Source organism: Camponotus floridanus, unplaced genomic scaffold, assembly GCF_003227725.1.
Source record: "Camponotus floridanus strain SB8 unplaced genomic scaffold, Cflo_v7.5 scaffold83, whole genome shotgun sequence".
Taxonomy (NCBI): domain Eukaryota; kingdom Metazoa; phylum Arthropoda; class Insecta; order Hymenoptera; family Formicidae; genus Camponotus; species Camponotus floridanus.
Genome location: NW_020229853.1, coordinates 486752 through 509763, shown reverse-complemented (window position 1 = coordinate 509763; position 23012 = coordinate 486752). Strand labels below are relative to the sequence as shown.

Here is a 23012-nt window from a genome sequence, read left to right as displayed (position 1 = left end):
AAGTTATGTTTATATTGACTCTGAAAAGGGATCGTAACTCCTTTTTAAGCATTTCCGGTATAGGATATGCAGGAATGTCCTTGTGATCTTAAGGAAGCCCAATCAGTTATTGTTGCTGTCCACAGAGGGTTCCTTCGTTTGCGTTGCGATTGAGTGGCTGATGGCTTTCCAGTCGCTACCGAATTGAATAGCCTGCTCTCCTGTCTCTATGTGGACCTAAATTCTTCTATGCACCTTGTTAGCTGGCATAGTATCTGTACGCCTATCTTCTATCGTAATTGTAGTGACGGTAATAGCAAAGATAGTAATCTTGGAGTTCCACGACTAGGTGGACGTGATGTATCTCCGTTTCGAGTCTGTAGTAAATACCTCGGTGACCTTGTCACTGAGGTATCTACTACAGACTTGAAACGGTAGAGGACCTATGTCAGGCGCAGCGACTCCAACTCCAATAGCGTTAATCTCCAGAGTAGCAGTGAGAAAGCCGCTTCTTAAGCGCCAGCTCGTTGTTACATGACACTTTGAGAGATCCGGTGACCGGAACATCAATAACGGCTGTGATATGCTCGTCGGCTTTTCTTGGAGCGCTAAAGCTCCTGCCAAAAGATTGCGTAGGCAAAATTATGTCTATAGAACTTCGTGGAGCGCTGAGGCTCCTATCAAAACAAATGGAGAAGCGGCTTTATAATCTAGAGCGAACGCATTCGAAGCGCTGATGAACCATGCCTCGCCCGTCCTGTTGTGCTGCGCGTGACTTTTTATATTGTTTGCGAGTATCCCACTCTCGAGAACTTGCGTTCCAGTATTCGCCGCCTAGTGACGAGGCGTGAAGTTCGTGATGGAATCCCTGAGCGCTCGGAAAAAATTTTGACAGCACATGTCTCTGCGTACTACTTATCGGTAGATGCATGATATAGTACTTTATAGGCCCGTTTTCACAATATACATATAGTTAACCAAAAGGTTTAGTTAACTATAACTTTAAAGTTAACTAGTCAACACTATTTCATAAGCTAATGGTTAAATAAACTAGAGGTTACGTGTTACATCTATTAAGTTGGCATTACTGATCAGATATTAGGCAGAGTTTCAAGATTTTTAAGCGGGCTATCTGAAATAAAAATTTGTAAAATATATAATTTACAACTATAGTAAAGTTTAATAGTTTAATATATTTATATATTTTAATAACTATATTGTCTTTTATTAATTGAATTTATGTAATATATGATATTTCTTTAACATAACCTCAATTTATTACTATAACAGTTTCAATCCAGAAAGAAAGTGAATATGCAGGAAAATAAACGAGCACCAAATTTTTCAAAATGCGAAGAGCAACTCTTAATTAGTCTTGTAGAAAAATATAAAAATATTATAGAATGCAAGAAAAGTAATGTTATGACTTGGAAGGACAAAGAGAAAGCATGGTTACAAATTGAAAACGAATTTAATAGTACAAATAGTAGCAATAGTGCTTTCAGGAGTGTGAAACATTTAAAAAAAATATAATAATTTAAAAAAAGATAATAAAAGGAAATTTGTCCTAGAAAAGATTAACGCTAGCAAAACAGGCGGAGGATCTTTCATGCTAGTAAATGTGACTGATGTAAATTTGACAATAAAAGACATATTAGGAGAACAACTTTCTGGATTACAAAACTCATATGATTGTGACTCGGAAAATATTAATAGTAAATATTAATTTTTACAATTGCATTAATTCTTACAATTTTTACATTATATTTATCATATTTAATTTTACTTATAATTTATTTCTTTATTTAGCGGTGATTAGTGGACCTTTAGAAACCTCTACTTTAGAAAACTTTACTTCAACATCAACCAATAGCATTGATCAAGTTGATGATGATTGTGAAATTAATTACTTGGAAGAAGAGATTGAACAAGTTGAACAAGGTTAGTTTCTTAATAATGTATATAAATATGTTTAAATGTAATTCTTTCTTTGAAAGGTTTGAAACTTTAATAAAATTATTCGAATTATCAATGTTAGGAAATCAAGAAAATATCGAGGAAAGTTCATCTTCTACAAACTGGACTACTTATTGCAACAGAAATCTAAAGAATCCTGTATCGAAAAAGCCTGTTGTCAAACCAAATAAGAATTGTATTGAATATTCTGATAAAATTGAATATTTTCATAAATTTCTTAAATATCTAATTTATAACAAAGATATTCTTTAATTTATTCTATAATAAGAAATTTTTTATTTTTCAGAAAAAGATCAACGTTCTCTAAAAAGTTGAATTGAAAAAGAAAATAATAATATAATTGCGGAAAAATTTAATTTTGTAAAACTGCAGAAAGAAAAGTATAAAGTATGGAGGAACATAAAATAAAAATGGAAATTTTTAAATTAAAAAGGAAATTAAACAAAAGAAGCTTGAAGTTCTTAGAAAAATGTAAGAAATGTGCCTAAACGTGAGATTTTTTATTTCTTATTTAATTTGAGGTACAAATTATATTATATTACGTTATATTATTTTATATAAAAATAAAAGATTTTTCTATTTGCCAAAGAATGTGATATTTTAGTTTTTTTTTATTTTTATGTGTAAGTTCTGTTTTATTTTTTTATAGGAGATATATATATATATATATATATGTATAATTTGTATGTAATTTGCGCCATATCCATTTTCAGGGCTAGTCTGCTTTGGCAGGTGAGTTGTTACACACTTCTTAGCGGATTCCGACTTCCATGGCCACCGTCCATATATATATATATATATATATATATATATATATACTATATATATAATTTGTTAGTCAAAGATTATTTACCCAATAAATTCAAAGTAACAATAATATAACATAATAATTTCTCACTCAACAATGTTATGTACAAGGGATGTTACATTGCAATTATATTAACAAATTAATAACTAGATTAAGACTCTTGTTATGTTAAAAACAATTCTTAATTGAGAATGAGAGCTATATTAAGAGCCAAGGCGGATGGTAGTGCGTGAACTTAAAGATGGTTGGTGATACGCGAAAATTAAAACGCGTAATTATTGAAAAATTAATAACATATGCTTATATTTTACTTGGTGCATAGAGCCAAGATATAGGTTTCTCAAATCCGAGAACACACTATAAGACCCCTCTTAACCCCCCTGAAGAGACGTTGGCGAGAAAAATATCGGGGCGAAGTCGCTGAATCGGGAATCGAACCCGAGTCTTTCGCTTGCCGGGCGACTGCTCTTACCACTGAGCTATTCCGGCAAGCGAAAGACTCGGGTTCGATTCCCGATTCAGCGACTTCGCCCCGATATTTTTCTCGTCAACGTCTCTTCAGGGGGGTTAAGAGGGGTCTTATAGTGTGTTCTCGGATTTGAGAAACCTATATCTTGGCTCTATGCACCAAGTAAAATATAAGCATATGTTATTAATTTTTCAATAATTACGCGTTTTAATTTTCGCGTATCACCAACCATCTTTAAGTTCACGCACTACCATCCGCCTTGGCTCTTAATATAACTCTCATTCTCAATTAAGAATTGTTTTTAACATAACAAGAGCCTTAATCTAGTTATTAATTTGTTAAAATTTACGCCGAGCATATATATCGCGTTCCTATTATATCAATAAAACTATTGGCGAGAGAAATATCGGTGTGGGGCTGAATAGCTCAGTGGTAAGAGCAGTTGCCCGGCAAGCGAAAGACTCGGGTTCGATTCCCGATTCAGCGACTTCGCCCCGATATTTTTCTCGCCAACGTCTCTTCAGGGGGGTTAAGAGGGGTCTTATAGTGTGTTCTCGGATTTGAGAAACCTATATCTTGGCTCTATGCACCAAGTAAAATATAAGCATATGTTATTAATTTTTCAATAATTACGCGTTTTAATTTTCGCGTATCACCAACCATCTTTAAGTTCACGCACTATCATCCGCCTTGGCTCTTAATATAGCTCTCATTCTCAATTAAGAATTGCAATTATATTATTGAGTGGAAAATTATCATAACATTGATGTTATATGTTAATGTAATGCGAGGATAATTGTGGAAGGATCACTACAATGATTTTCTTAACTGACACACGACACTTTTCCGTGCACTTTCACTGGATTCTTCCTCGACATTAACGCCCTTTGGAACCTCCAGAATCTTGAAGACCCATTTAGAATCTATTCAACTTCTATTTCTTTGGTCTCAATCTTTTCTCGAATGTAATGAAATCTATATGCTTGGTACGCTTGTGATATTCTGGATTTCTCACTAATTTTATTGCATTTTGGTTGTCTATATATATTATAGTAGCATTTGCACACGGATTTCTTTTAACAGATTTCTTAACCAAATTGCTTTTCTAACCGCCGACGCTGCTGCAACATATTCAGTTGTACTTAAAGTTACTAAGTTCTGTCTTTGTGAAGACCAGGTTACAGAACCATTGCACAATATGAACGTATACCCTGTAGTTGATCTCCGAGTCTCGACATCCCCGGCATAATCTGCATCTGAGAAACCTGTTAAATATAATTCGCTCTCGCTCGCTCGATACTCTATTCCATGATTCGCTGTACCTATCAGGTATGCAAATATTTTCTTCACTGCTCGTGTGATTCTCATTATAATGGTTTAAGTATTTACTTAATGCATTAACCGTGTAACGGTGCACTCCGATGCACCGTTCCGAATTCCCGGCAACAACATCGCCGGAAGCTGCCGCCCGGTAGAACACCCGCCGGGCAGAGGCAGGGGCGCGGTGCGCCCACATTTTTAATACTTATTACAAACCGGGGCCGTTGTAAATTCAAAAAAACGGCCGAGAATTGCCGAGCGAAGCCGACGCGGCCCGACCGACCGACCGGCGAAAACCCGCGCTCGGCGCAAAATCCGAATCCCTCCGAACGGGCCCGACCGTACCGTACCGCAATTAACCCGTTCGGAAGGGGTAAACCGCCGCGCGCCGACGCGGGTAATTAGCCGGTATAAAAAGGCCGTGTTTCGACTAAAAGACACATTCTCCTGTTCCGCTCTAAGCTGTACGCTCAAGAGAATTTACCAGATACCTGAAAACCGGCACTACCGCCCCGATCAATTAGATTGAGCGTGCTCAGCCTAAGCCGAGAGTTCTCGTTATCGCGCGGGGTACTGCCTCCATCCGCTCCTCCACATCCCGGCTGGCAAAACCCACGGAAGGTGGAGTTCAGAGCCGCCCCGATCGAGAGTTCTCGAGGCCAGCTGTTTTAAAACGCGATTCCAATTTATCGGCACGATATTTCAATTCGCGGCAACCACATATTATTTCGCGAAAATAACGCATCGTTTCTCGGAATCCACCGGCTTTTTCATTGTACACGGATTCCCGGAACGACGGGATTCCCCGTGCAAGAAACGCGACAAAAACACCGTCACAACAACGCGAGGTCTTCGACCGATACCGAGCGCATATCCGCACGCGTCAAAACAACGTTTTTATACACGCGTATTCTACCAGCGAATTATTGAACATACGCGCCACGATTATACCGGCGCATTCTGACTTGCATTCAGCACGCGTAATCAAACCATTTATCCATTCGAACACGCTCACCGTTATAATCGCAGCGAGATACACGAACGATTTGTATACACGCCTTAATTCAAATAAAAACTTTCTTTTCTTTTACATCACACATTCGCTCACCATTCATTACCCCGAATCCGACGAGTTTATCCGCAATCGAATCACAGGGAAAAACGGAACGTTACAACCGCATACGCTATGTCTGGACGAGACACTGTGGACAAGAATACTAACGACCCGATTGCTTCCCTATATAGTACATATAGCTTATTATCATCCTCGCTCGCTGGATATAGTACATGCGGATCGAGTGGTATACTGACTGCTTTTGCGTTAATCATTTTAAATTTCGTAGGTATTTTCTTTATGTACGCGCCTTGATGAATGATATTTGACTTATTCGACCTATCGCGCTCGATTTGTATGCCTATGAATATTTTCCCGTCCTCGACAGTGATTTTAAATTCGCTTCTAAGACGATCCGTTATATACTGAAGAATTCTTTGAGATTTTGCCGCAATCAACCTGTCATCCACGAAAAGTGCAAGATATATAATCGTATCCTCATAATTTCCGACGAAAATACATTTGTCTGCTTCGGTTTCCTTAAAATTAAAAAGTCTACAGAACTTTTTGTTCCAACATCTTGGAGCCTGTTTCAATCCATATCTATTAATTGTGCGGCCATATTCTGCACTTTTGACACATGCTGTACTACCGAGTCTCCTGGAGATATTCATGAAACTTTTGTGTTATTATGAGCTTGTTCGAGGCTGGACCTCTATTCATAAATGCGACAGAGCTTCTCCCACATGTCATTAGCGGTCTCGCAAACAAGTAACGGTTCGAGCTGTGCAAATTTGACGTTACAATAACGACGTTGAAATAACGTGCATCGCTTTCGCGTTCTCGCGTTCCCACGCTCTCACTGCCACGCACTGTGTGTCGTTCGACTTTTTCCGCGTGCCGTCTACCACGTCTTTTATTCCGTACGCTGTAAACAGCGTCTTTAACTGGAATTTCGATCCCTGGAAATTCTTTCTGTCGAATTTCGGAATATTCCGTATCGATATTTCTTCACACATCACGAATACAAATCACTTGTTCGAGCACTACCGGCACACAAAGAAAAGAAAAAAAAAACGTACAGCCCAAGATGGCTGCTTCGTTACGACGACTCTCGCGACCGTATTCGATTACCGGCACTTTCCGCCTCCACAATTATCACTCAGGTAGGGTAACTGGGCCAATAACCTGTTAATGTAATGCGAGGATAATTGTAGAAGAATCACTACAATGATCAACACGCGTTGTATGTTTCTTTGGACAAAAAAAACTTTATTCTTATGACACTCTCTTTTAAGTCGTTGCAACAAGACTGACCAGTTCGAGTGCTACCAAACTACATAGGCTCATGTGCATGCGCTTATAGAGACACTAACTAACCGAAAAAACCGGAAGTAACCGGGCTAACCGAAAAAAACAAAAGATTATATCAACTTTCGGTTGAACATAGGCGTAACAAACTGCTTTAACATATATTACTGTTTCTTTATGTTTACTAGGTTACATTACGCACAAAATTATTTAAATTTCTTTTTTAAATATTTTTGTATTCTTTGATACAATTTTCTCTGATTTTGTGGAATTATTTTTTTTATTACTTTGCAAAAATAAAAGTTTATATATTAAATATGCTTATTAATCAGACAGTTATTATATTTTTATTTCGCATAAATATAAAAGATTCTTTAATTTCTATTTGCCAAAAAATTACGTTACGTAAATGATACAATAATTTGACCGCCATCTTATGACCGCCTCTCTCATCATCCTAATGTACCGTCAATCTCAGCCTCTGTTCGGACGTTGTGCCAGCCGCCCGCTTTCTACTCGCTTTGACAGTCTGCTGAGTTTGACTGTGTCAGATTGCCATTCGGTATAAATATTTAAGTTGCCTCCCTCAGGTATCTCATTAACTCTCTTAATTTGACGGCATCTCTGCACCTAATACAATACATTTCTTTACTTTTTCGTTTAATTTTGTCTCATTGTTGCGTCGGGAATGTGTGTTGCTCCGTCCTGTTTTTTTGTACAAATCATCCTGTCGCTCTCTTTTAACTTTTTCTTGGATGGACCACGTTTCTTTCTTCCGTTACGTGGAGACTAGTTGCGGTAGCATCACGGAATGGGTACTTTTGCACATTCTTTTTTTGAATGCTTCTGGGTTTTGTCAGCGACGGCTCTCTACAGCTTTGGAATGCTGGTAGGTGAGCATCATGCATTTTCGTCGCACCTATAGGAATTAGCGTTCCATTTCCTTCCATGTTGCGTGCGAATTTTCAATTACATCATTTATACAACATCCGTATTATGTGTTTACAGGGTGGCAGGGAATTTTTGACCTTAACGAAGTAAGGAGGTAGATTGGTTCAAATTAAGAAGCAAGGACCTCTATTGTTTTGTGATTGTCGCAATAATTAACGAAAAATTAAATAAAGAAGATCAGCCAATGCGCGTGGCTAAAAGCACACGACAGCGAAGGCGGTCTGACTGTAACATAATGGCGGCGCGCGGCGAAGCGGTAATTGAAGAGGGGAGGAGCCACGCGCTTACATACTTATCGCTCCTCCCCAATCACCGCTTCGTCGCGCGCCGCCATTATGTTACAGACTGCCTTCCGTCGTGTGCTTTTAGCCACGCGCATTGGCCGATCTTCTTTATTTAATTTTTCGTTAATTATTGCGACAATCACAAAACAATAGAGCTCCTTCTTTCTTAATTTATGCAAATCTACCTCCTTACTTCGTGAAAGTCAAAAATTCCCTAACACCCTACATAGTTATCAATTAAATATATGCGTGTGTTAAATATAAATAGTTTATAAGTACGTATATATTTATATACAAGATGTCAGGGCTATCTATTGGTAAAAAAAGCTTTTGAAAAAAGCTTTTCAAAACACTATAATAAAATATTTTTTTATCGAGTACTTTTCGAGTTATAAGATTTGAAATAATTTCTTAATTTTTACATAAATCATAAAATATCTAATAAAATATTCATTTTTCGATTATCTTATCTTTTACTTTAAAAAAAAAATGTAATTGTTAATTGCAAATTACATATTTTTTCTTCGAAACAATTATGTGTTTCTTCTATCAATTGATTTTTCTCATTATTTTATGCATAAAAGTATTGACGTAAGATCATCGAAAAATGAATATTTTACAAGATATTTTATAGTTTATGTAAAATTAAGAAATTACTTCGAGTTTTATAACTCAAAAAGTATTTAATGAAAAATAACTTAATTATAGTGTTTTGGAAAGCTTTCGAGATAAGCTGCAAGAATATGTAATAAGAAATAAGGGTTTCCATTTAAAATTTTTAATTTGTGTTCAAATCTCCTACGTGCCTCCACCTGAACAAACATACTTATCACCATATGATAGTCCCCTTCATACTGTACACAATTTTCACTGTACTGTACAATTTTGGTTTCAAACATTTCCCTCTACACTTTATAGATTCGAAGATATTAAGGTGGTAATAGTTATTGCCCCACCCTGTATATTACGCACAAAGTATTAGTAATATAGTAAAACTTGTTGATAAATTTAGGGCGAGTAGATAAATATAGACAGATAGGACGAGTAGAAAAATTATTTATCTCTAAAAAAAACCTTACAAAAATAAAAAAAATACGCCAAGTACATAGAAAATATTCCACCTTGTATGCAACACAAAAAAATGTTTAATAAAAAAATATCCCTAAAAATAATTGATAAAAATTTTCCTTTAAAAAATACATATAATTTTCCTAAAAAAAATCGAAACTAAATATGAAATCAATAATTAATTAGCCAAATACATAAAAGGAATTGATAGGGATTTGTAATTTGTCATAAATTCAATCTTGTATATTATAAATTCTCGATAAAATAAAAAAAATTGTCAAAATAAGTTCAATACTTTGTATGATATATGAAAATACATTATCACTTGTGATCCAAATAAATATTTGTACAATATTTGTACAATATATGAAATAGCACTAATATATTACTGATTTAATATTGCAAATTACAAATAGTAAGTCAAAATTGTTTAATACTTATTGCAATAACATTGATTACACATTAATCGTCAATTTTGAATTTAAAAGAGAAAGACTAATCGACTTTTTTTAAGATCGTAAGTTTTATTAAGTAGACCTGAAACTAAAAGTCCTAAGAAAATTTATATATAAAAATTTGAACTGAATCGTATTATAATTTACACATTTTTATTATATTATTAGGAAATATTTAATTTTGAAATTAATCATAAGCTTTGCCAAGAGTAATTTCGGAACTAAAAAAATTAACACCAAAATAACTTACAAAACTTGGCTCGGGTCACATTAAAATACATATAATTTTACAAATTTACAAATATACATAATTTTACGAAGTTTGCGAATTATATACATGTAATAAATTTCAATTATAAAAATATATATGTGAATTGTTTCATCCCGCTCTCTTCTAGACTTCACAAAATAATAACTATCTATTCTCTTTATTAAGATTAATATATGTATAATATGTCAAAATATATTATGTCTAAACAAAAATAAAAAAAATTTCACAATATTTACCTTTGATGAATATTACAAAATTCACAGTCCATTTGGTTGTTGTTAAGTGTCAAATTTGTGTTTTTATACAGGGTGTCCGTCAATTTTTGATCTTAACGAAATAAAGAAGTAGATTGGCTCAAATTAAGAAGGAATGACTTGTATTGTTTTGGGATTGTCGCAATAATTAATGAAATATTAAATAAAAAAGATCGGCCAATCTGCGTGAGTAGAAGCGCGCGGCGACGAGAGTCGTCCCATTGTAATCCGATACTACGAGCGCGGTGAAGCGGTGGGCGGGTCGTTCTCCGAGACATGATGGTGATTTGCGATATCGCAATACCGCGCCGAAAAATGACCCGTCCTTTTAGTGGCAAGAAAATGATGCGCTATCATTTCCACATCACCTTGAGGTAAATAGCATGGTGCGCTTTTTTTATAGTGGTTTCTCCCATAGGCCTATTCCACTCTCAATTTGAAAATTATTCAAAATGCCATTACTATACGCTGAATATATCGTAAATGTAAAAAATTAATGGTGACAATACCTTTATAAAAATTGATCCGTGGTTGAAAATTCCTCGATAAAATATATTGCACACATTGATAATGATACGATGATAAAATGCTTCAAAAATCCTTTCTTCATCTCGTATACAAAGGCGCACTGCAGGATCGGTTATCCCGATATTATGCACGACACCCAGTTTCACATAATTATTGCACAAACACGTAAAACTGTACGGCCACTTGGTTTTCGTGGACGCCCGAGAAATGATTCCATGTAAATTGCGGCCACACGATAAGTATTTTCTACCGCTAGTCCGTGTCAGCTGTAGTTGCATGCTGCTGGCGTACGCAGTCTGGTAACAGCGTGCGAGAGCTAAAACGTTTTAATAAAAAGCTTGTGTTTGTGTAGTAAATTAACAGAGAAAATGAAGTGTACTCTGCAGGAATATACGAATATGATTGTGGCATACGGACTAGCGGGAGAAAATACTTATCGTGCGACCGCAATTTACATGGAATCATTTCTCGAGCGTGCACGAAAACCAAGTGGCCGTGCAATTTTACGTGTTGTGCAATAATTATGTGAAACTGGGTGTTGTGCATAATATTGGGATAACCAATCCAGTAGTGCGCCTTCGTGTACGAGATGAAGAAAGGATTCTTGAAGCATTTTATCTTCGTATCATTATCAACGTGTGCAATACATTTTATTGAGGGATTTTCAACCACGGATCAATTTTTGTAAAGGTACTGTCACCATTAATTTTTTACTTTTACGATATATTCAGCGTATAGTAATGACATTTTGAATAATTTTCAAATTGAGAATGGAAGGCCTATGGGGGAAACCACTATAAAAAAAGCGCACCATGCTATCTACCGCAAGGTGGTGTGGAAATGATAGTGCATCATTTTCTCGCCACTAAAAGGACGGGTCATTTTTCGGCGCGGTATTGCAATATATCGCAAACCACCATGTCTCGGAGGGCGACCCGCCCACCGCTTCGTAGTATCGGATTACAATGAGACGACTCTCGTCGCCACGCGCTTCTACTCACGCAGATTGGCCGAGCTTCTTTATTTAATATTTCATTAATTATTGCGACAATCCCAAAACAATACAGGTCATTCCTTCTTAATTTGAGCCAATCTACTTCTTTATTTCGTTAAGGTTGAAAATTGACGGACACCCTGTATAATACTAATAAATGTATTTAAAGAGGTTTTTAAAAATTGTTCCCATTAAACATGAAACCTTCAGGCGACGTTACATTCGAAAAGACTACATCGTATTAAAAACGATTATAACGAATATTTATGCAATGTTGCATAGAAGTTTTGTGGTAAAACGTTTTATTTCTAACGTCAACGAAACGTCGCAAGAACATTCCATTTCGGTAATTTAAAATGAATATTTGGAATGTTTCAAATGAAACGTTGCGTGACATTCAAGCAACATCCAGTTTGTAACGTTTTATATTAACCGTTTTGCAACGTTTAGAGAACATTTAATTTGTAACGTGTCATTAGTAACATTTTAAAATGTAAGCTTAGCATTATGTATAAAACGTTTTTAAAACATTCATTATATATAACGTAACATGTACTTTTCATGTAAAACGTTCATTTTGAGACTTTGAGAAACGTTTTAATGACATTATATATCTGATGTTATGAAAATGTTCATTGCACAACGTCGAAGTGTTGCATATACAGGGTGTCCGTCAATTTTCGACCTTGACGAAATAAGGAAGTAGATTGGCTCAAATTAAGAAGAAAGGACCTCTATTGTTTTGTGATTGTCGTAATAATTAACGAAAAATTAAATAAAGAAGATCGGCCAATGCGCATGGCTAGAAGCACACGACGGTGAAGGCGGTCTGACTGTAACATAATGGCGGCGCGCGGCGAAGCGGCGATTGGGGAGGGGAGGAGCTTTCGCCATGCGCTTACACACTCATCGCTCCTCCCAATCTACCTTCTAAGCCAATCTACCTCCTAACTTCGTTAAGGTCAAAAATTCCCTGCCACCCTGTATAACGTTTTATTTGTTACATAACAAACGTTTCAACGATATACAGGGTGGGCCATTTTAAGTGATCCACTCCAATAACTTTTTTATATTTGAATGTACAACAAAATGTTTCAAATAAAAGTTGCTTGACTTCGAGGGGGACAGAAGATGGGTGGCAAAAATTTGACCTTGGATAATCATTTGAGGGTCACATAAAGGTTACCTTCAATTTCTTAAATGGAACCCCCTATTTTTCATTGCATATTCTTGTAGTTTATCTCGAGAGCTTTCCAAAACACTATAATTAAGTACCTTTTTATTAAGTACTTTTTGAGTTATAAGGCTTGAAATAATTCCTTAATGTTACATAAACTGTAATATATCTAGTAAAATATTCATTTTTCGATTATCTTGTTTTAATACTTTTATATACAAAATAATGAGAGGAATAAATTGTCGTGAAGAAAAAATATAGTTGGTTCGAAGAAAAAATATGTAATTGTTAATTGCAAATTACATATTTTTTCTTAAAAATAACTATGTGTTTTCTTTACACCAATTGATTCCTCTCATTATTTTGTACATAAAAGTATCAAGGTAAGATAATCGAAAAATGAATGGTTTACTAGATATTTTATGGTTTATGTAAAATTAAGAAATTATTTCAAGCCTTATAACTCAAAAAGTACTTAATAAAAAGGTACTTAATTATAGTGTTTTGGAAAGCTCTCGAGATAAACTACAAGAATATGCAATGAAAAATAGGAGGTTCCATTTAAGAAATTGAAGGTAACCTTTATGTGACCCTCAAATGATTATCCAAGGTCAAATTTTTGCCACCCATCTTCTGTCCCCCTCGAAGTCAAGCAACTTTTATTTGAAACATTTTGTTGTACATTCAAATATAAAAAAGTTATTGGAGTGGGTCACTTAAAATGGCCCACCCTGTATATGTGCAAACTAGAACGCATATATGCGCGATGCATGACTAAGGCAGCGGTATGAAGGGAAATGTGCTCACGGACACACATTTGCCGGCCTTTGATCTAACGCAATGCTGATATTTTGGATAACGCATTACTGATATTTTGAATTGTTTTAAATTTTTAGAACATGTGCATAATTAATAACGAAATAATTATTTTTATTATTAATAAACAATAAAAAGAATTTAGACAAATAGATTGCCACGTGGCCTATGTCACATTACATTTGTGACGCGCACGCTCCTCAGCGCTCCTTAGTTACGTTTGTTGGCGATTGCTAAGGCGCGAGCGGTAAGGGGGGAACGGTAGGCGTGAGTCAAGAAATCCGGCCGAAAGTTGCAACTAAATCCCAGCACAAGAGAGTTATATGATAATATACGATAACTGTGACGTGTTTACGTATACTCACGGAGGCTCTCGCGAGGGAATAATTCCCTCGATTGTACACTGGTCTAAACAGTTGAAAGCTATCCCCTCCCCGTGTGTCCTTTTCGCTAATGCACGCAGTCCAAACGGTTCTTGCTGTGTGCTAGCCGGCTCGATCTTGCATTAACGCAGTTACATACTCAATAACAGTGAAGTGTTATAAAAAATGGATTTTAATAATGCGAGTGACTTGCAGAATTTACCAAACATATAAGTATTAATTGATATTTGTACAGTCCCATTTACGTAGGGACACAACTTGTCGGCTGACAAAAGTCGGCTAGATTTGTCCCTACGTGAACGGGGTTTAATATAAACATGTGACATACGACCATTCTCGTGCCGCGTGCGGTGTACTCTTATAACATTCTCGTTTATTATAATTTTCTAACCATTATATATTGGATATAAAGTATGTATTAAGTGTGTAAATAGTAAACTTCTATATAACTGTGTAGTATAAATAATGACTAAAATCAAGAAGTATTTTACAAGTAAAAGACATTTGCGGCGAATAGTAAAAAAAAACTTAATACAAATTTTACAAATTAATCGAGAAATAATACAAACGAATAATCATATTAAAAAATTGATACAAAATAAAAATTTTTATAATAATATTTTCACCGATATTGTAACGGGTGATAACGTTGATCATGTACATCATGTTTCTCAGGATAATTTTTTGGCCGATAATTTACTTGAGCCGATACAATATATTGAAAATATTGATGAAGATGTATATAAAGATGAATCATCATTGTTTGAAGAACGATGTGGCACATTTCCTACAATAGTAGATGATTTTATAAATGCGGTTCAACAATGATTCTTGAAATATAGACACTTATTAAGCCAGTGTGCTACAAATAAATTATTGACTATACTAAGAATGCTATTTCTACAATTTCCAAAAGATTCGCGAATGCTTCTGCAAACACCTACTTCATGTCCTTATGAAATTATAAGTATCTATTCTGATTTTTACTGTTATCTGGGAATAGAAAATGGATTACACAGAATACTTAACAGTAGTTTTATTATAGAAAATCTATTTCTGGATTGCACTGAAATAATATTACCTATTTGCATAAATATTGATGGTTTACCAATATCGAGAAGTTCAGGCAGTCAATTTTGACCAATTCTTATTTATATAGATTTGCATACTATCAGTGAAAAATGACGAAAACCGTTTACTTGGGATTTACCATGGCCTTAAAAAATCAGCTGATGCACATCTATTTATGAATTCCTTTATAAACGAGTTTCACAACTTAGAAAAAAATGGTTTTCAGATAAATAACAGAATTATTAAAGTAAAAGTTAGTAAACTTCTCTGCGATGCTCCAGCAAAATCTTTTTTTTTATGCATTAAAGATCACACAGGTTACTCTAATTGCACTAAATGTACTGAAGAAGGAACTTTTATTAATGGAAAAGTTGTATTTTTAGAGAATAATGGACAATTAAGAAATGATATAAGTTTTCAGAATAAATTGGACGAAGAATTTCATAAAGGTGTAAGTCCTTTTGAAAAATTGAATATGGGTTTAGTTTCACAAGTATCATAAGATAGTATGCACCTTGTATATCTGGGGGTTGTAAAACGGATTTTAATATTTTTAATAACAGGGAAAAAAAATATTCGCTTATTTGAAAGTGACAAGAAAAAAGTTAATGAGCTATTATTATTTAGAAACTATTGGCCAACAGACTTTGCACGGTTATCAAGAAGTCTGGAAGACATAGAATATTATAAAGCCACAGAACTACACAGTTTCTATTGTATATCGGACCTGTTTCGGACCATTACAAAACATAGCAAAGAAAAATGTATATATACATTTTATGGCTCTATCGTGCGCCATTAGAATTTTAAGCAGTTCTGAATTATATTTAACATATAATAATTATTCTCTTCTCTTTTTCATAATTACGCTCTACTTGGAATATTTTGTTCACAAATATACAATAATTTATGGAAATGAATATCTCATAATGTGCATGATCTAATATTTAATTTGCCTGCAGATTGTGTTAAGCATGATCCACTAAAAAATTTTAGCTGTTTCGAATTTGAAAACTATTTGTTTGAAATTTTAAAAAATGCATACATCATGACATCCTTTACAGCAAATTTGTAAGACTCAAAGAACAAGAACAAATACAAAAAGTAAAAGATGTGACAAAATATCCAGTATTACGGAAACAATATAGAGTCCAAGTTCATAATGAAAAAAATTATACTTATTTTAAAGTGATTGATTTTGAAAAGTATGGATTAAAGACATCGGATACAGATAATTGTGTCATATTGAAAGACAAATCTATTTTTAGCATTGAAGACATTTGTCAAAAAAATGATACATCAGAAATTTTTTTAAAAGGAAAAAAGTTCACCGAATCCAAATTATTTTTCAATTCATCGTGTTCTTCTCAATTATTCCATATTCAACATGTGCAAAACTTGGCTAATAATGCCTATACAAGTAATATTGATGAAATACGCATGAAATGCAAGTGTAATCAAATATTCGCACAATAATGTTTTTATTATCTTACCAATAATACATAGCCAATGTGTAAATGAAAATTAAAACTTACATAATTAAAATAATATATAATAGATAAAAATATATAAAGTATTTTTAAAGAGGCTTTTAAACAAATTTTTTACTGTAGTATGTTATTAAAATATTAATACGATTTAATTAAAAACTTAATTTCTTGCATTGTTTCCAGATATGGTCTGTTGAAGAATTAGAAGAGTTATGAGAAATTAAAGTTGTATCAACCACTCATGGCTAGAACGAAAGGAAGAAGATTTTATGTAATGGCCGCATAAGAATCCTAGGAAATGTATTCGGAAAAATGTACAACCGGACAGCAGCTGGAAAGTGTATAAAGTACATCTTCTTACTACAAGTGGTAAGAATTTGAAAGAAAGACGATATTTGATAAAATCATCTATAAATTACACAAGTAAATACCCAGTTTATTTAGTACTTGTAAGAACCTGTATAACATGTCGAAGATCTGTCTTTAATACAAATTGAACCAAAGCCATCATAAGATGCTTTAAAGCAGAGCATGAATAATGATTTCAGTCCTAAATGCATTAAAAATATTTCTTTTTTTTTTACTGTAACTTTCTCCAATTGCAGACTCCTATCTAGAAGGCATTAAATTACGCGAAAAGAAAATCAAATTCAGATATGGAAACATCATGTTCCCAGTTAGGGAAAGGTAAACGTAGAAGAAAGCATAAGAGCCAAGATGTCAGTGACAATTCCGATAGCGACCCACAGAGAATGACATCGCCTCCTTCGATAACAATTTCTCACGATATACGGACAGGTAAGATGTATTAATTATTGAAAATAAATTCAAATAAATACCACTAATATGACCCTCATTTTCCAAAAAATATACAATATTTAACACACGTGCGCTTACATTACTATTTTTTAGATCCATACGCGCTTATATTACTATTTTTTAGATCCATACGATGAATTACTTCATGATAAAACAGCATCAATTTTGCTTTCACAAGAACTCAATGGTTATTATTATTTATTATTTTTTAACTATGAACAATATATTTTTTTTCATATTTATCTAGTTTTTGCACATGTAAATTTGTCAATACACAAAAATGAGAAACGGAACTATAATAATATAAATACCGAAAAAGATATTGTTATCATTGAAGGAGGAGGTAATTTCAATGACAATAATGGCACTTCAACCAATGTGGATGAAGTCGACAAAGAAGGTATTTTTTAAAAATTAAAGTACACAACGAAAATGATAGGTAAATTTTATTTTAGTCCAAGAAAATAATATTGCTGCTATAATGACAACTAGAGATGAGAATTTTACAATTCCGGGTTACATTATTATTGAAGATTTACAAACAGGTATTATTAATTTTAATATCTAAAAAATTGTTGGGATGTTTATACCTTATTAAATAAGCTAAGTGTAAAAATGTGAAACTTACATAAAAAATACATTTTACTTTTTTCATGTAACTTTTACAAAATATTTATTTAACAAATACTTACTATTTACTTACTATATACTTACTATATACTTACTAAATACTTACTACTATATAATACTATTCTTTTCAGATAACCACGTAATATTAAAAATATTACACAATGTTTTGGCAACTAGAAAAATGGACGAAACATAAACTATTTTTATGTTTTGTATAGGAAATGTTCTTCTATTTATTAGGAGGGAATACTGCCCAAGTTCTAAGTAAAAATGGATTGGGGAAACTATTTACCAATAAGCTGGCTCTTGGTTTGGGCGCAAGGGAAATTATCAATTAAACTCATTACATACAATGGAAATTTTAAAAAGTATGAAAGAAGTCAAGATTTTCTTACTTTTATTTTTAACTCAATCCAACTGCGCCGTTGGGAGCGCAAACGGAAGGCATTTCATTTGTTTGCTATCGTTTTTCTTATCAGCTAAAAAAATTAAAAGAATAAGCTTATATTTTTGATAAATTTCTTTTTTTTTAATTATGAAAATATATATAACTTTTTATTATCATGTTTATAGGTGCAATAAAAAAACATTTTCCAAATTACATGAATAAAAATTTTCAAGATCATGTATCCACATGGTTTAAATACGCAAAAACTAGATATCTGAGAGAAGCAGATATATTTTTCATTAATAATATATATATATATATATATATATATATATATGTGTGTGTGTGTGTGTGTGTGTGTGTGTGTGTATTGTATATTAATGATATTGTTTTCAAAATATATTTTCCATAACACTATTGAATCTATCTGTTACAGGCCGAGATGCAGAAGGAGAATACCAAAATTTATGACTAAATATATAGATATGTAGATACGTGATAATATTTTTAAATTTATTCGTATTTTTTAAATAACTTTTATGCAATTAAATTTAAAAAATTAAATATTATAAAACTTTAAGATATATAAAATGTAATTCATAAATATTAATATATAAGAAACAATATAAATAAATATATTATATGTATGTCAATATATTGCAGTATAATGTGTAATACCTTATACAATTGAAAATTAAAATGTTGCTGCCAAACCCAAATAACTTTATTTTTTCCATTATTTGAATTAAGGAATAAAAATGATATGACATTTTTTGTGATATTTATTCTCCTGTAGTAAATAATTAACAAAAATTTCGCGCAGCGAATCGCCGTAGCGAAAGGGTTAAAACATTTTGCAACATGGAAGCAATAATCATATATGCACGGTGTATATGGAACGCCGCTTGACAGACAAACTCGCTTTGCGTGTGTGTGTGTGTGTGTATGTGAGCATATGTACGTGAATCTGAACCTGAAAAAAGAGGAAAGAAACGAAAAATGTGACAACAATTCTGATATTCGATCGTCACTTGGATTCAGGATTGACTGTACCGATTTTATTCATTGGTCGCAATCAAAAGGTTGTATTGCTATTATATGATAAAAATACCATTATACTTTTGATTACAGCTTTTAGTTTCTGAAATATCTTAACTGAAAGTTTACTTGATGTGAAATTCCGGATAAGGTACTTGGTAGCGCCGCGTCGAGAACAGTGACTCTCAATGTTCAGATACTGTTTTTTTAGATACTTGACGTCGCAACGTCAAAAAAACAGTATTTGATATTATTAATTTATTAGAAAAAATAGGGGTTATAGAAAACTTCGAGGTGATTAATAGAGGATTTATAGGAAATTGTTATGACACTCTTTTCTTCTCTCTCTCTCTCTCTCTCTCTCTCTCTCTCTCTCTCTCTCTCTCTCTCTCTCTCTCTCTCTCTCTCTCTCTCTCTCTCTCTCTCTCTCTCTCTCTCCCCCCCCCTCTTCCTTTCTCCCCTCTTTCTCTTTCTCTCTCTGAATGTTGTTGAATAAATCAGAATTATTTGCAACTTTTGAGTTCTAAGTTCTAATTTTCATGATAACATCCACTACTTCTCCTTGTCGCTCGCATGTTAACAATCATATCACCGGACATGTATGTAACTAATGTAAGATGCACGATGTTCATAGGAACGTATATATCACAAATACTATACAAGATATTCTTCTAAATATCATATATGCAATAAGATTATACTTTTAAAAAAACATATTAATTTTTCTTTCGAATTTAAAAAAAAATATTTTATATTTTATTAATAATTAAGATCATTTTCTGTATTAACTGTCAATTGATTATACCATTCGATGACTGCAATCATGAAAAGAAAGACAAAGATCAAAAGCTTTAAAATGTTACAAGAACCTTTTAATTGTCACAACATATATAAATTAATTAATTAATGATATGAAAAAGATAGTTTTAATTAATACTAACATATAAAACATTTTCTTAAAAATTTTAATGAAAGACGAAGAAATGCAATATCTGGGGGAATATGATTCTATTGCACATCTAATATAGACGCTCTTGAGACTGAATATTGCGCGCCTTAGTTACGCACGTCCGGCGACTTGTTGCTAACATGCGAATCAAGGGAGACAGTGGGCGTCAATCACGAAAATCGAGTCGAAAGTTGCACTAATTCTCATCTCTGATATAAATAATACAAATATATATAAGATATCTCCAATTTAAATGTCAAAACATTGAAAGTGGGGAACTGATAAATTAACAATAAGAAATAAAGTCATTTAAAGATTTGTTCATTTTGCTTCATTTTAGAGAAAATCATAAAAAAATAAAAAACTTTTCGATTTTTCACTTATTTATAACTTATTTATTTACATTTAATTTGATCTTTCGCAGCAATGCAACCTATGTATCACTCACAGTTTATATTACAGCTGTACATTGTAGTAATAATATTCAATGCATTGCAGGCACAAATCAGTCTCTCAACTGCTCTTTTCGAGTCGATAGACATCGAATAAACTTCATATTTCAGAACTTTCTATACGAAGAAATCAGTAAGTGTAGATTGGGTGATTGGGGACTAATTTCTTCTTAATTCCATGCTCTACAATTTTTATTTCTTATGGTACTTTTCGATAAACCTAATATTTTAATATTGTTTTATGTTTCTATTGAAAATTTATCTTTTTTGCGATTTTCTACAAAACGAAGTAAAAATGATCATATCTTTACAAAACTTTTTTTTCTTAGTATATCGATCTTCTATACACTCTCAAAGTTTCGACATTTAAATTAGAGACACCCTGCATATGCATATATGTATGTGTGTGTATCTTCAACGTCCGTCCATTTTGTAAAATATTTTTTGTAACTCAAATTTGTATTTTTGCTTTCTAAAAGAAATGTTCAACCTTTAATTTGAGTTTCGTTTCATCTTAATACGATGATTTTTCGCTGATTTATTGTTATTGAAAGATGTTAAAAATTGTGCTAAAATTTAGTGGCCCGTATTTTTTGTGTGTGAATGTAGATATGTGGATAACATGTGTATATCTAATGGATATCTTTAGTAGTTACTTACAATTAGTGATGTAGATGATATACGTATATATATCTACTACTTATCTATAGAGGATATGGATTTCATATAGACATTTATATATCTATTAGATAAATTTTTCCGTGTGGAATATTATGGTGATTAATTAGTATTAACAGATTATAAATAATATACAGAAAATGTTTAATTCATTTTTAAATAAAACTTTTCTTTAAATAATTGTTCAATTATTACATTTAAACAAAATTATGAAATCTAATGTTTTAACATTATTTGAAAAATGAAACACAATTCTTTTTAATCAAAGAAATTTTTGTAGAGAAATTTTTGAGAGAGAAGATTTTTGTAAAGAAATTAATTTACTATCTATTATCATTATAAAATAAAATTTAAAAAATGAAATCAGCTGTAAAAATCAATATCACCTGAAATGAAAAGTATCAATCACCTGAATCACCTGACATGAAAAGTATCAATAACAGATGACAGATCGGTACACGTATAAATGTAGTTACGAATCTGAGTATGCAAATTTTACACGGTATTATTTTTTGATATTATATTATAACTTTAACTCCTTAGAACTCAAAAACTATTATAGCTCAATATTTGTGTATTAGAATTTTCGGCAATTCGTGCGAGTATAAGCGCGCGGTGATGAGATTCGGCTCATTGTAACTTGATTCTGGGACGACGAACAATGAGTGAAGCCGCTTCATGTTTCAGAGGATTCTTCCACACTCACCACTCATATATATATACAGGATGTCTGCTAAACATGCGGCAAAAATTCAGGGGGTGATTTATTGGGTTATTTTAAGACTTTTCTGTTATCTGATGATTTTCGAAAAAATGCTTTGTTTCGAAAATAAAAGCAATAAAAGTTTTTTGACCAATTTTTTATTCCATAGATAACAGGCGATACAGGTTTTTTAACAAAATTATTGAAAATTGCAAGAAAAAAAAAAATTGGTCAAAAAATTTTTATTGCTTTTATTTTCGAAACAAAGCATTTTTTCGAAAATCATCAGATAACAAAAAAGTCTTAAAATAACCCAATAAATCACCACCTGAATTTTTGCCGCATGTTTAGCAGACACCCTGTATATATCAAGCATATTTCAAGCCTCATAACTCGAAAAATACTCAATGAAGAAATATTTTATTATAGTATTTTGGAAAGCTCTCGACATAAGCTATAAGAATAGGTAATAAAAAATGGGGGGTTCCATTTTAAAAAATGATGATGACCTTGAAATTTCTGAAGCACCTATACCTACAAAAAAATTATTAGTAGTATATTACGGTACCGTACAACTTTTACGTACAAAATTTTTGTATCTCTAAAAATAACGGAGATATTCCAAGTAGACCGAGAGAATTATTGGCCCACCCTGTATATATATATATATACATATACATATATATATATATATA

At 32.9% G+C, this 23012-nt stretch overlaps 2 protein-coding genes across 4 annotated transcripts in view; one reads left to right on the top strand and one right to left on the bottom strand.

The window, feature by feature from the left end:
- LOC105259517 (SPARC-related modular calcium-binding protein 2) overlaps positions 1-23012 on the bottom strand; it is a 156564-nt gene that overhangs the window by 131745 nt on the left and 1807 nt on the right. The window lies entirely within an intron of this gene.
- LOC105248825 lies at positions 2393-18989 on the top strand. Of its 3 annotated transcripts, XM_025414543.1 has the most exons (8): positions 2393-2427; positions 16844-17029; positions 17266-17458; positions 17604-17666; positions 17817-17879; positions 17935-18024; positions 18241-18477; positions 18934-18989. In XM_025414543.1, the coding sequence occupies exons 3-7, from the start codon at positions 17317-17319 to the stop codon at positions 18303-18305; spliced, it is 423 nt and encodes a 140-aa protein (XP_025270328.1). In that variant the 5' UTR covers positions 2393-2427; positions 16844-17029; positions 17266-17316; the 3' UTR covers positions 18306-18477; positions 18934-18989. The 3 variants fall into 3 exon arrangements, 2 of the variants coding, with proteins under 2 accessions (XP_025270328.1, XP_025270327.1); XR_003123632.1 differs by lacking the exons at positions 2393-2427; positions 17604-17666 and having other exon boundaries at positions 16829-17029; XM_025414542.1 differs by lacking the exons at positions 2393-2427; positions 17604-17666 and having other exon boundaries at positions 16829-17029; positions 17727-17879.

Coding starts and splice junctions, on each gene's coding strand:
- LOC105248825 (XM_025414542.1), top strand. CDS start 17,317: ATGGAAACATCATGTTCCCAGTTAGGGAAAGGTAAACGTAGAAGAAAG. Junction 17,459..17,726: donor TTCTCACGATATACGGACAG/GTAAGATGTATT, acceptor ATATTTATCTAG/TTTTTGCACATGTAAATTTG. Junction 17,880..17,934: donor GGATGAAGTCGACAAAGAAG/GTATTTTTTAAA, acceptor ATTTTATTTTAG/TCCAAGAAAATAATATTGCT.